The sequence below is a fragment of the Danio rerio genome, chromosome 15 (assembly GCF_052040795.2).
Source record: "Danio rerio strain M-AB ecotype USA chromosome 15, GRCz13ab, whole genome shotgun sequence".
Classification (NCBI taxonomy): Eukaryota; Metazoa; Chordata; class Actinopteri; order Cypriniformes; family Danionidae; genus Danio; species Danio rerio.
In genome coordinates, this window is record NC_141035.1 from 33695304 (window position 1) to 33709861 (window position 14558).

The 14558-nt window shown below is 33.9% G+C and overlaps 1 protein-coding gene across 35 annotated transcripts in view; it reads right to left on the reverse strand.

Moving 5' to 3' along the window:
* nf1a (neurofibromin 1a) overlaps positions 1 to 14558 on the reverse strand; it is a 123019-nt gene that overhangs the window by 9676 nt on the left and 98785 nt on the right. For 8 of the 35 annotated variants that reach the window (XM_087284332.1, XM_087284328.1, XM_087284326.1 and 5 more), the window contains 10 exons: positions 13022 to 13148; positions 12223 to 12354; positions 9134 to 9269; positions 8854 to 9011; positions 8619 to 8741; positions 6635 to 6753; positions 6352 to 6452; positions 6073 to 6215; positions 4434 to 4480; positions 2744 to 2960 (listed from right to left, as the gene is read on the reverse strand). In XM_087284332.1, the coding sequence (XP_087140458.1) occupies positions 2744 to 2960; positions 4434 to 4480; positions 6073 to 6215; positions 6352 to 6452; positions 6635 to 6753; positions 8619 to 8741; positions 8854 to 9011; positions 9134 to 9269; positions 12223 to 12354; positions 13022 to 13148 (1303 nt within the window). Of the gene's footprint in view, positions 1 to 448; positions 1709 to 2743; positions 2961 to 4433; positions 4481 to 6072; positions 6216 to 6351; positions 6453 to 6634; positions 6754 to 8618; positions 8742 to 8844; positions 9012 to 9133; positions 9270 to 12222; positions 12355 to 13021; positions 13149 to 14558 lie in introns of those variants that run through there. The other 27 variants (XM_087284331.1, XM_087284327.1, XM_087284325.1 and 24 more) reach the window with 7 other exon arrangements.

The following is a 14558-nucleotide window of genomic DNA, read 5'->3' on the forward strand; positions in this document are numbered from 1 at the left end:
TTCCGTGTCATTTCATTTTATTACGCATAACTTATTTAGCAAATTTACTTCTTTTTGCATATATGGATTTCTTTGGTTGTTACCAACATCCGGACAAATTTAGAAATATGTTTTCTGAGAAAAAAAGTGACGTGTTCAATGCGTATTTTCAGATAAATTGCTGTCAATCTATTAGTAATTTATTTATTTATAATTTATATATCATTTTTATTTTATTTGTTGTAATATTTTATTTTCTTTGCTGTCAAACCATAGAACATTTTTACTGAAAAATTCAATAAACAAAGAATTGATAAAAGTTAGTGACCCCTTATATTTTTCTTCTAAAATTTGTCAACTACCCATATACAAATACTTGTATTATATAGCCAATTTCAAAACTGAATAGTATCACGCTGCCACCACTGAAGTAAAGTAAAGAAAAGAAATAGGCACTTAAATAAGTTACCACAGTTGGCAAACTATAGAACTGGACATTAATTGCCCCACACGGCTCTATAGTTTAGGTTTGTACCAGCTGTTTTCGGTGGCACCTCCTCTGTAGTTCGTGGATGGGAGAGAGTTGGGGACCGTCTATAAACTATAGGGCCCTCTGAACCAACAGCACATTCCCAATGAAAAGGAGACAGAATGCAGTGAGGTTAATGAAGATACAAACGCAAAGCAAAGGTGTCAAAATGCACAAACAAACCAATGTCAAAGCCCTGAATGCTCTAGTCTTGCACACCTAGCAAAGCTGAAAAGATTGTGAACTGCAACACTAATCGAGATGTGAAAGCAGATAAAAAAAGCACTGACAACCATAAATGCAATGCTTACTGTCTGTTACTTTGTTATTTTGTTTACTGCTAGTGTTTGTCGCACATTAGAGCTATCATTACTGGTGTAATAATGTTTGTGTGAGTAGCTCAGTAGGAGTGTGATTGTGAAATGAAGCGAGCCACTACTGACTCTAGTTTGTGTCTAGATGTGTTTAACACCACCTGGGATTGGAACGGTTTGTTCAAGTTTTTAAAAGAAGCCTGTTTTGCGCACTACAGCTGCACTTATGTGATCAAAAATACTGTAAAAAGATGAACTTTTTGTTACAGTTTTATTGTTCTATTGTTACAGTTTTAACTTCATGTGAAATCAAAATTTACTATATTTATTTTGATAGAGCACATTGTTAATATTTAGGTGAACAATTATTCCGTGAAAGTTAATATACAAACAAAAAAAGTTTTTTGGTAATCTTCAAAGTAAGATCAATTGCTTACGCGTTTGTAGTAGTGGTTCTTCTCCGTTGACATCAGTTTGATGGTTTCAGCCACAACACTCTTGCTTTAGAGTGATGTGCAAAAAAAAAAGCCCCACCCCCCCACTCAATATTCAATTTTAGATGGTAGTGCGTGTCACCATACTGAAATCAAAGTCTCAGCAACTTCCAGTTCACACAAACTAACATTTTTTTATTTATTTTTTAATGAACATGATTTAAAGCTTTCAGATTCCATTATAATGTGCTGTTCTAATTGGATAAACTATGTTTGTTTGTTTATGTATGATTTAAAACCATATCAGCTGCCCTAGCTATACTTACGGCCAGATTAGTAGATAAAATTTAATACATAATTTACAATCATAAACAAAACATTATTAACCTTTTCAATTTGGTGATGTCATTGGCCCACGAACATTTCCTGCTTGTTATCAAACTTTTTCATAACTGTAACAAGAGGCAATTCAATCATAACTTCATGTTAAAAACAGCTCTCATAACATTATTTATCAGTGTGTGTCGTTCATTATAAATGTCTTTACTTTCACTCTGTAATCTAGTTACAATAATTATTAGAATAATAATGCATAAAATTCACATTGAAATCACAAGAATAAATAATAATAAGAAAACCGTTATTGATTCATTCATTCATTTTCTTTTCGGCTTAGTCCCTTTACCAATCCAGGGTCGCCACAGCGGCATGAACCGTCAACTTATGTTTTTTGCAGTGGATGCCCTTCCAGCCACAACCCATCACTGGGAAACACCCAAACACACTAAAACAGTTATTTTAATAGTAATTAATATACAATAATATTTTACAATTTGTATTGTTATTTTTTATCATATAAAAAGACTTGATGAGCAGAATAGGCTTTTAATGATTCTTATAATTATTATTATAGATTTTACTCCTGCTTCATAGATTTGTGGAAACTAATTTTTTGATGGAAACAAAGAACATGTATTTATTTATCTAAGAATATATATTTATCTAAGAATATATATATATATATATATATATATATATATATATATATATATATATATATATATATATATATATATATATATACGTAAATATTTTGGTTTTTTATTTCATATATACACACACACACATATTTACACACAGTCAGTAGTACACACATTATGCAAAAACAAACTTGTGTTTTGGATAAAATTAATCGCAATTAATCTTTGCCCAACACTAATATAAATTTCAATGTAAATATTTTTGTTTTGTATTTTTTTATATATCCACAATATTTATGCTCAGTAAGTACACACATTAGGCAAATACATACTTTTATTTTGCATGCGATTAATCGTGATTAATCAATTGAAAGCAGAAACATTTGATCATACAAACAAAGCCTTGGTGAGCAGAATAGGCTTCTTTTACATGTATTTGACAAGTTGTGTATGTATGTATGCATGTATGTGTGTGTGTGTGTGTGTGATAGAGATGTGAGCACTGACCTGGGGAGTGCTGTGATGTGGCAAGTGATGTCATGGAGTTGGACAGGTTGAGATTGGCTGTGATGCTCAGCTGGCTCTGGACGGTTGGTGGATATGGCGAGGTCGGGGTCCGCAGTGACTCTTCTCCTCCTTCCTCCTCAATGCCCGGGAGATACGTGTCAATCAAAGCATCCAAAAATTTAACCACCAGCTCGGCGTAGTCTGGAATTTGGGTTTGCTGTTAGAGAGAGTAAAAGCAGATGTGATTAATATTATGGTAATTGAGCGTATTTAAGCCTCTACAAGTGGGCACATTTATTTCTGAGGGATCATTTTGTCATTGTGATCAAGTTTGTGTACTTAGAAATGTAATACAGCACTTGTTCTCTTTAACCTTTATTCTCCTTCTTTATTATGTCAACATTACACACATTTGAATGTCAGAGTTGAACTATAAGGATATCCGGGTCCAGTGTAAGGAATCTTTGGGCCACATGGCATTAACTAGCACTAGAGTTTTATAAATTGACCAAAATATTGGAGGAAAATGTACTAAATATTTTACATCCTTGATAAAAAGTCAGACGGTATTAAAAACATGATCAAACAGGTATAATTTTCCAGCTAATATACATAATGCATAATTAACATATTTGATTGTATATTAAAAACTGTTTTGTTTTGTGTAAAAAAAAAACACAAAGGATCATGTTATGTTCAAAATGAATATAATATAATATAATATAATATAATATAATATCATATCATATAAATGAATATAATATAAAAAATAATATGATATAAATTAATATATTATAAAAATAATAATATCTGGTGTGGGCAAATCTGAGGCTTAACATTTAATGATATATTATTAAAGTATATATTATTCAGGTAAACTACACAATTATATTACATATTAATAAAGTATAATTTTTAAAAAAAATAAATTTAAAATTGTGTTTTTTATATTAAAATAAATACTTTACTGAAATATAATAGTGTAATTTACCTTTAAATTACAACTTTAACTTTAAATTAACACAGTAATTGAAATATTTTTAGCATAACAGTGTGAAAAGACTTATGTAACTGTATCTTAAACTAGTGTTCTGACAACTCTAGCAAAAACAAAATGGGTTAAGAAAACTTAACATTAAATGAAAATATAAATATATTTAATAAATAACATAATTAAAAGATTTTTTTTAATAAAAATGTAAATACATCACCACAATCAAAATATGTCACCTTTAATAAAAATCTGAACTACTATACTAACAAGGCTAAAAAAAACTTAAATAAAAAGAAAAGTTGACATTTCACAAATAAATAAACTGAATTATCAATTTCATAATTACATAACTCGAATGACATGATAAAATGAAAATATTGCTAGGTGAGTAAAAACCTGAATTACTGGTTTGTAAACTCAAGACAACAAATCATTTTGCTGAGCCATGAAAGAGGGCAAACACATCTTTTCACTCAGATCCATAAGCAATACATTCCAGTCATTTACACCGCCTTAAAGTGCAGAGCAGTAGTGTGGGAGAGTAAAAGGCTGGACACACCGGATGGGCACAGGAGAAGTTTGGAGAAGCCGTTTTGCTCAATAAATCTAGAAGGCTGCAGAAAGTCAGCAGCACACAATTTCTTCACTGCACTCCGCTGGAAAATAAAAAGTGTTTATGTGAACAGTTAATCATACCTTAGAGAACGGCCCGGCAAACCTCCAAAGACCATTGAAACCAAAGCCTGTGTGTGAGAGAGAGAGAGAGAGAGAGAGAGAGAGAAAGAGAGAGAGAGAGATGAAAAAATAATGAGAAAAACAAAACAAAATACAGTCAGATGTGTTATTTAAGTAACACTAACAAGATAAGCATTTTAATTAAAATCATTTTTCAACAATTATACGTATGAATTATGCAGTTTAAGTAAATATTTGGAGGGGGAAAAAGCTGTTTTCTGCAAGTAAAAACAAAAACTAAAAAGGCCAAAGCTGGCCTTTAGTTTACCCAAGCATAAAAATCTGGTATTAATAGTTCACCATCATGTCATTCTAAATACTGAGACCTGTTTCCACCTTCAGAATACAAATGAACATACTTTAGATGTAACCAAAAAGCTCTCTGATCCTCCATAGGCCACAATGGCTCAAAGATCTTCAAAATAAAAACATTGTCAAAACATTCCATGTGACTTCAGTGGTTCAACTGTTATCATATGAAACACAAGAACAAATTTGTCCACCCCAAAAAAAGTGTAAAACCAACTTTGTCTGCCTTTGTTTTCTCTTCCACAAAAGAGCAGGGTGAACATTTACACTTTTTTTGGACACTAGATGTTTTGGTAAAACACTTTTGGTTCCTGTTCTTGACTTTAATATCTTGGAACTGTTGTCGTTTATGGTGGGTCAAAGAGCTCTAAGATTTAATCCAAAACATCTTAATTTGTGTTCCGATTATTTTTGATGAGGTCTCATGGGATTGGAAAGACATGAGGGAGAGTAATACACTTTTTCGCCATTGCTGTCTGAAATCTTCAGTTGTGTGTGTAAATATAACAACAACGAATTCACAGATTCTATGTCTTAGAACTTTTGAAGTAATATCATATAAAATAATATAATATAAAATAAAATAATGTAATATAAAATATTTAATATAATATAATGTAATGTAAAATAATATAATGTAAAATAATTTAAAATAATGTAATGTAAATTAATATAATATAAATTAATATAATAAAATATAATATAATATAAATCTGAGGCTTAACATTTAATCATATATTAAGAATATTATTTAAAAGTAAATGACAATTATTAAATAGAGGTAAAGTATTAATTTTAATATTAAAAACAATATACTTTCTAAACTATTTAATAAAATGATTAAAATAATTAAAGCATGTTAAAGTGAAAAGACTTTATTGAACTATATCCTAATCTAATCAACAGTTTTGACCCAATAATAAATAACTAACATGCATTTCATTACCATCAAACACCGTCATGGCTATAAATGATCTGCAACCTGGCAGCTCTGCATGTGATATAGCCTACTAGAGTCTTTTTTTATGTATACAGACTTAAAGTAACAACACATGAACTAATTATGGCTAGCTGATATTTCCTGTCAAAACCTACAAGTGAAACAAACAACATCATTACAAGTTTACTGTTGTGACTCAGGCTAAGGTACAGTAGTATTAAACACTGGCTGCTGGTTGTGTACGTGCTCAAACATAGATTTTGGATCATTTTCTTTTACAAACTGCAGCTTTAAGGAAGTTTCTGCTTATAAATGTTAAAGTTAATAAGTAACAGGAGAGATCGGCTTTACTCTGCAAGCAGGACGGCTGGTACTGAGGGGGAGACTCCTCATGATAGACCACGTTCTGAATGATGCCATGGACGGGGTTCAGAAGGTTCGGGTCCTGGCACATGGAAAGGACGGTGCTTAACTTGGAGTCCAGCAGGTTGTGCCTAAGATAAAAATGACACAGGCAGAAAGAATGTCAAACTACAGGCCTAATACATGTTTTTAGGAAGGAAACCTATGAAAGTTTAATGGTTCTCAACAGAATAAGGTGTTGGTATCTATAATATGGCAGACACTCACACAACTGGAAAGACCTTGGGGAAGACCACACTGGCCTCAGCCAAATACTCATACAAGATCCGCTGATGAAACTCGTCTGTAGTGTACTTCACCAGTGTTGCCTGCAATTAAAAACAATAGTTTGTAATATAACAGTACATACAGTATAAAATTGGCATTGTAGAAGAAACTAAATGATCTCTCAATTTTTTCAGCTCTACATTAAACATGTAATATACAGTTTATTCAATATAGACTAAAAGGTCATGCGCAGGGGGATTTAAAGCACAAGTATGTTACAAACCAGTACAGTGAGGAGCAACGTCTGGATCTTGGGGTCCGTAAGTACGTTCTCGTCCAGGAGGACATTGGATTCAGACACAGACACTTTGCGTAAATGAGAGTTGGCTATTCGCTGAGTTTCTGGAATGAAAAAGAAGTGTCAGGTTTTCACTCATTCACTTTTTCAACACCACTGGCTATAAAATTATTTTTTCACCTTTTTTTTATTTTAGCTTCAATATTATCAGCAATGAACCAAACCAATCAGCCACAAGGTTAATGTTTAACAAACTTTGCTTTGAAGCAAAAAAAAAAGTGTATGAAATTCAGACAAAAGGACAAAGGTGCAAGATTTGTTAATGGCCTTGATAGAAAGAACTACTACTTGTGCTTTATGGAAGGAGGTAAAGTAAAAAAATAAAAAAAAAAAAATAATAATAATACATTTAGCAACCTTTGATTTAAAGACACTTGTAGAGACTGGCTATATTCAAACACTGTTGCTACACAAGTAAAAATGTTATTTTTTTTTATAATCACCATACCTTTCAACCCTCCTATTTTCCCGGGATTCTCCCGTATTTTACAATGCTATCCCGCTATCATCCTGTAAAAGTATTTCTCCCGTATTTTCAATCTGTCTATAAAGCGTGACAAAAAACATTAAAGAGTCGATCCTCCCTATATGCAACCCATACCACCGATCCACAAGGGGACGCCCCCTGCTCTTAAATGAGAGTCTGTTGTGTGCTTTCATTTGATTTAGACAAGAAAACACTTTGAAATAAATATAAAAATGGTGGGATTTCCCTCCTTTCCACTACGTGTGCCAATGCCCCTATGCAATCCTCAAAACAGTCAGTTCATGTAGTGGTGCATGCTGATAAATAGACGCTGTTTACCAAACAGATTCTGTGCACGCGATTTAAAGCGGAGCGAAAGTGGACACTCTTTGTTTTGGGAGCGTGTTTGAACAGACATTTACACATGGCAATAATATTAACATCTAAACATTTCGATCTTGGTGGGTTTTCTTTTAAACAAGACAAATTTCGACTTAAATGAGCATATAAAGTTAAGAAAAAGCAACCAAGTATAGATCTGTGCATTTTTAAAGTGACAGCACTGTTATTTAATGTAATCAAACGAAAATCTAAATAGATCCATTCATCTCCTTTGATCAGAATGTTTAAACTATACAGTGAAGAAAACGTTAATGATATTTGATGATTTGATTAAATTTGGTTATAATAGCTATTTATTTGAATAGGCTAAACTGTTTGCTAATTTATTTGATTTTTCTAATGTATAATATATATTCTGTCCTTTGTAAATAATAATAATAATAATAATACATATTACTGACTGTTTCAACGGTTTATTTACAATGAAGCGGCTCCAGATGAACATATTTAGTAATTTGGGAAACTGCTGTTCACCTGCTGAAGATAATGTCATTGACTAACAGGCATAATAAATGTGGAGTTTTAAACTGCACAACTGAACACTGCAGCTTCTTTTGACATGTTCAGTCTTACACAGAGATAACATGATAATCTGCTGCTATGCTGATGCATACAAGTTTGTAGCTCCACCCTGCTACAATCTCATTTAAATTTAAAGCGACAGTAACCAAAACAGTAAAATTTTGACCAAAGCATCAAAGGGGGCAGCTTCAATGAGTTATAAAAACAGTATGCGTGTGGTATTTTGGGCTGAAACTTCACATACACTTAAGAGACATTACAGATTTATTTTACATCTTCTAAAAAGAGGCATGATAGGTCCCCTTTAAGGCATGAATTCAAATTTATTAAACTCACGTGTTTTAAAAGTGCGTTCAACAAACTAATTAACAACCTCAAAGTTCACAACAGGTTTTTCTTTAAAAATGTATTAATTAAAATAAACTATTTCTTTATGGAGAAAATGAAGGTGTGTTTACTTCTAAAACCCAACCTCAGCACTGGAATGTTGCACCACACATCTAATCAATAAGTACTCACCGATCTCATAGTCATTTTCAGAAACCCGCCTCATCTTTGGAGGTGTGGTGATGCCCGACTCCATGTCTGGTCTTTTTGGGGCTTTGGATTCTGATATTAAGTGATCGAAACTCTTTCTAGTGCCTAGAATAAAGACAAAAATCCCCAAAACAAATCATAAGTACGAAGCCAAATTAAAGCTACAGCATTTTAAAATATCCACTTTTAGAGAACAAAGTCATCAGACCGCTAATACCCAGTAGTTTCTTCGCATTGGCCTGAGACGGCTGGCCCATGTCTACACTCATGGATTTGCGTGGACGAAGGCTGGTCTGCCCTATTGTGGAGTACGGAGGTGCAAGACTGCGCTCTGACACTTTCGGAGAAGCCCAAGGCTGGTTTTCACGCAGTAGCCTGACACATTAAAAAATAAGTGTGATAATCAACAAAAACAAAAAAGCCATTCAAATAAACAATAGGATATAGTTGGAAATACAAGTGAATGGAGAAAAAAATAAAGTGGAAAAACTTCATACCTGCACCCGGGTTCAGTGTCGTAAACGGTGTATGTGTCCATGGGGAAGTTCTCCATTGTAACTTCTGAAAGCAGCAATGATTTCCTGTGCTTTAAACTGCAGCGGCTCCTAACTTCCTCTGACACTGTGAGCAAAGCTGTAACAGAAACGTTCTTTAGATTTTGCAATGAAAATGAAAGATAACACACTATTTTAGGTCACAATTCAAAACATTAACTATTAACAAACACTACTAGCCTAATAAACTACCAATTAGCTCTATAATAATAATTAGTAAAGTAGAAGATGGGTTTGGTTTTTGGGTAGGATCTGGGATGCAGAATAAGATCATACTTTGTAACTAGTAATAAACAGGTAATATCTTAATAATAGGTAGGTAATAAGCCAGTAGTTAACAGCATGAGTTGTGACAAACTAAAGTATGATCAAATTAGGACAAAAACTGAAATCATAACAGGATTAGAATGTCTGCTTAAAATGTAAATTTCAATTCTATTATCTTTTAGTCACCCTCTAGAAGATATTTTGAAAAATGTTGGCAACCAAACCGTTAATAGTTTCCCTTTGAAAGATGTGAATTAGACTAATGCGTAAAACTGGAATATTACATAAAACATTTGTGGACAAATGCGTTTCCATTGAAGCTTATGCATATTTTGTTTTTATCAGATACGTGATATAAGTATACGTTTCTTTATGCACATTTTCAAAATGTATACACTAATGTATATGCACATATAAGCATTTTTTAAAGTGATATTCCAAAATGTTGCCAGTGCTTCGCACACATAGACTTTACTTGGGTGGACCGGCCAGGTATATTAACGGCCACCTAGGTATATTTGGTGGTGACACATAGGGTTGGGCGATGTTGACTAATTTGACATCGTACGATGTCTAATGCGAAACATCATGATGGAGGATGTTATCGTCGTCGTAGGCGGCAACTAATTAATTATTTCATTACGTAAATTAATTATGTGTTGCCTACTGTTTCAACTACCTGACCAGCATGGTTTTTGTTTTACCCATAACCAAGTTATAAATAAATAAAGATAAGTTACACAAATTACCACCTGTCAATCACTTTTTTTCGCGGGACTCTGGCATGAACAGGCAGAGTGATCTGTGTCGTTATATAGCATCAACAAACTTGGTTGGCAAAACAGGTGCACTACCAAAAGCAACCAACCAACAGTATCTGAAGTTTTCGCTAAAATTTCAAAAAGTACACGCATGAAAGCGAAAGACTGAAGCAGTGTACTGACGCTGTGACACGTTACCTGATAGATTCAAAAGTCGCTAGATAGAGACAAGATGAATTAAATATCACGTTTAACAACTATAGTGAGACGTGATCCAGCGGTACATCCTTATAAACTGTCCTACATGCACTGCTCTCTGGGGTTTTGTGCTTAAAGCACACGCTGACTGCTGAAGCTCAGACGAGCGCATACGCTGCAGCGCATGACAGAGTGTGTGTGTGTGTGTGTGTGTGTTTGTGTGGACATGTGATGTGCGTTTTCAATGGTGAAGTGTGGAAGGGCTTTTCATGAATGCTAGGTGAAGCGCCAGTGTGGACATGGATTGTTTTCGTTCTAAAATGCCATTTTTAAACTGAGACGTATTAGTGAAAACATGGCCTCAGTGTGTATTTTCTATTGACCCAACCCTAGTGACACATGAATTCATAGCATCCCTTTAAATTTTTTTGTATCCGCCCAAACATTCGCAATCAATTAACCAGTGGAAAATGTTTGCTCGCTCTGCACGTTTCCTACTGCTGATTCTGTGTGCGCGCGAGAACCGTCAACACTCACACATACAATCTCACGTGCTTTTCAGACCTATAGTGCTGCACCTTTTGTGCCAAAACGTGTCTGGTTGTAGTTTCTGAATCTCCAAAAATGGTGGGTTTACTTTCGCTTTCTAAAGTTGATGCTATTTGCATGTGTTTTTACATTACCTTTTCGTAGCTGACTGCGCACACACACCAGCATGAAAACAAATTACATGATTAATCATTCATTAAATGATGCAGATAAACTTTACTATATACTCGGAGAACAAAATATGCTGGCTGCAAAGTATTTGTACACCATTAGAATTTGCTAATCAACTAATTTGCCTTATTTAAATAATCTACACTTTTTATTCAAATAAATATTATCATTTTAAGCAAAAATGTATATTTTTATTTCTTTTTCTGTTATTTATTTCTCATTTGCTGTATTTTATTAATTCATGATGTTAATATATTACATCCTTTATACATATCTAAAATGTTTTGGCAGTACTTTACTAAAAGTCGTACTAATAAAGCAACTTTAGTGAGAGAGAGAGAGAGAAAAGATTTTACCTGTCAGTGGGTGCAAATGGAGAGAAATAGTGATTTCAACACCCTTTTTAAAATAACTTTAACCCATTGAAAAGAAAAGGTGTATAACATTGTCATAATAAATAAAAATATAGTTTAAAAAAATCCCTTTTTTTGTTTGTTGCATGTAATTGTCCATTTATGTGCTGTGGGTAAAAGGTGTTTCAGTCCAGCTACCACCACAAGTATATGTCAAACCTGTGGGAAGCACTGTGTGCATAAAAATAGGTGAATGGAAACATAGCTTCTGACTCATTAATTATTTGTTCCCTACTCTGGCTGGAATTTAGGACCATCAACTGCTTGGTTATCTTTTGTGTTTATCAGTAAGAAAATTTTTTTAGAAATTTACTGAGGGTGTGAAAAAATGTGTAAATTTGGATTTTGTGTGAACTATTCCTTTCAATAGAAGATAGTTCACACCAAAAATAAAAATGTACTCACTATTTACTCCCCCTCAAGTGGTTCCAAACCTTCATGAGCTTCTTTCTTTAATTGAACACAAAAGAAGATATTTTGAAGAACGCTGAAAACCATAGACATCCATAGCAGGAAAATAAATACTATGGTTACAGGTTTCCAGCTTTCTTCAAAACATCTTCTTTTGTGTTCAACAGTAGAAAGAAACTGTGAACAAGCGAAGAGTAAATGAAGAGGATTTTCATTTTCTGGTGTGAACTATGCCTTTAAAATTTTGTTGGTTTTAACTTACCTGCCAGATAGGCCACACTCTGCGTGTTCACCTCAAACTTGTCACAGCTGCGGTGTTTTCCCACCAGGCCCAGGAGTGTATGCAGGATACGAACTGTCCTGGCAACTGTTGTTGAAGAGGGATGTCTGTATCCTACAACATGAAAATACAAACATGAGGAACAAGACACATGGAGAACAAGAATTTTAATGATAAACAGCAAATGTACTCACTAAAAACACTCTACTGTCATAATAATCAGACTCAACATGGATTTTAAACCCCAGGTTTTCAGTCAGACATTTAAATCTATTTTGTGACATCAAATAAAAGAAAAAAGAAAAGAAAAAAAAGAAAAGAAAAGGTAGCTATAGTTTGCAGTTGTTAGTTAAAAATACTATTTTCCTTAACAGCTTCGCTTCCAGTGTAGCTATTTGATTAATATTTTACTGTTTGTTGGGTTATATATTTTACAATAAAACAAAATGTAGCATGTCTGACTGTCACTTAAAATATGCAGTGTGCACACTTGCGGGGGTGTTTGTTGATAATAGCGCATGCGGCAACTGTTGCTGATGAAAAAAGAGTGCGAGAGAGCAAATCCAGTATCGATACTAATCAAATTCAAAGTCGTATTGTTTGAAATATCCCAGTATTAATGATACTATGGAAATATCGATATTTTTCACAAAATTAATAAGTAATTATTTTCAGCAGATAATGAATTAGCCCCCCAAAATATTTGAAAATATTTAAAATGGAGCATTCACATGCAAACATAGATTAACAGAGTGTGATCTGCTAATATTTTAATAGTTACCTTTAAGTAAATGGCCCACTAATGCAAAATTGAAGTTGGAGGCAAAGTTGAGTCCCACAAAATGGTCCATTTGTTTACAGTGCCACTCTAGAGGTTTCCGGATCTCCATAAAAACCTCTTCAGGACTCTGTAAAAAAGTGAAAACATTTGCATGAGGAGAGCTTCATTAAGTTCTTACACTCAAATACACCTAACTTGGATTTTTTTTGTTATTAATTTGAACAACCACAGTGTCAAGTAATTTTTTTTTTAGTTTCGTGCTCCATTTAAACCTGGATTTAGGAGTTTTTCCACTGATCCATTCACAAGCAGATGATGCTAAAATACAGGTGTAAATATGAAGACAAAATATTGAGACATACTTTCAACTGCTGCCAGGGTAAAGAGCACGTGCTCACCTGCTGACCAAACAAGATTATTTTGCCGATCAAAGATAAAAAGGAATAAACTCAGAGTCGTTTAACCTGTTTCAGGCCAATAAATCATGAAACGGTCCTAAAAACATGTTTAAGGACATTGAGCGATTTCAGTCTATATGTAGCAGGCTTACTGTTGTAGTTGGTGTTAACAGTGTTCGGCCACATAAGTAATGTAAGGAGGTGTGACTAATAAGACCATTAAAGGAGACACTGCTGGCTGCAGGGCCACTTGGGCTCAAATGAGGGGAGGTTTGAGCTTCAAATCCACCTCCTATAAGCTGTTTTAATGCGTACACCCGCCCCACCCCTAACCCCAACACCCAGTGACATCACTTGTAGAAGAAGTGCAAGGAAGGAGGAGCTGGAGCTTAAGCTCCCCCTTGCTGGAGCTCAGCTCTGCCCAAGTGGCTCTGCAGTGAGTACCACTTGCATTAGGGTGTACTCACACTAGGTACAGTTGCCTCGAACCGGGCCAAAGCATGCTTGTCCCCCCTCCCGTCTCCCCCGACGGCCCGCACTCACACCATATCGGGCCTCGGCACGCTTACGTCATCGCTGCTGCGCTGTTCAGTGAGAAGCACTCTCTATGGCAAGCCTTTTTAGCATTTAAATCTTTGTTCTGACTCCATAAATATATTTAGAGATATCTCTAATTATATTTTGACTAGTCATAATTATAATTCGACCGCTCAGAATGACAATTAGAGATATCTGCAATTACAATTGTACTAGTACCAAATCAGATTGGAGATATCTGCAAATATATTACGACTAGTCATATTCCTCCATTGACTTCCATTGAAAAATATTTGCAGATATCTCTAAATGAGTTTTGACTAGTCACAATTATAATTAGAGATATCTCCAAATGAATTTTGACTAGTAACAATTGTAATTAGAGATATCTCTAACTGAGTTTTTACTAGTCATAATACATTTGGAGATATCTTTAATTCGTCATATTTAGAGATATTTACAAATATATTTGAAGATAATTAATTAATTTACTAAATAATTTACTAATAGTCGAATTACTGTTGTAGATATCTTGAATTGGACTTTTGACTAGTCAAAATTCATTTAGAGATATCTCTAATTACAATTGTGACTAGTCAAAA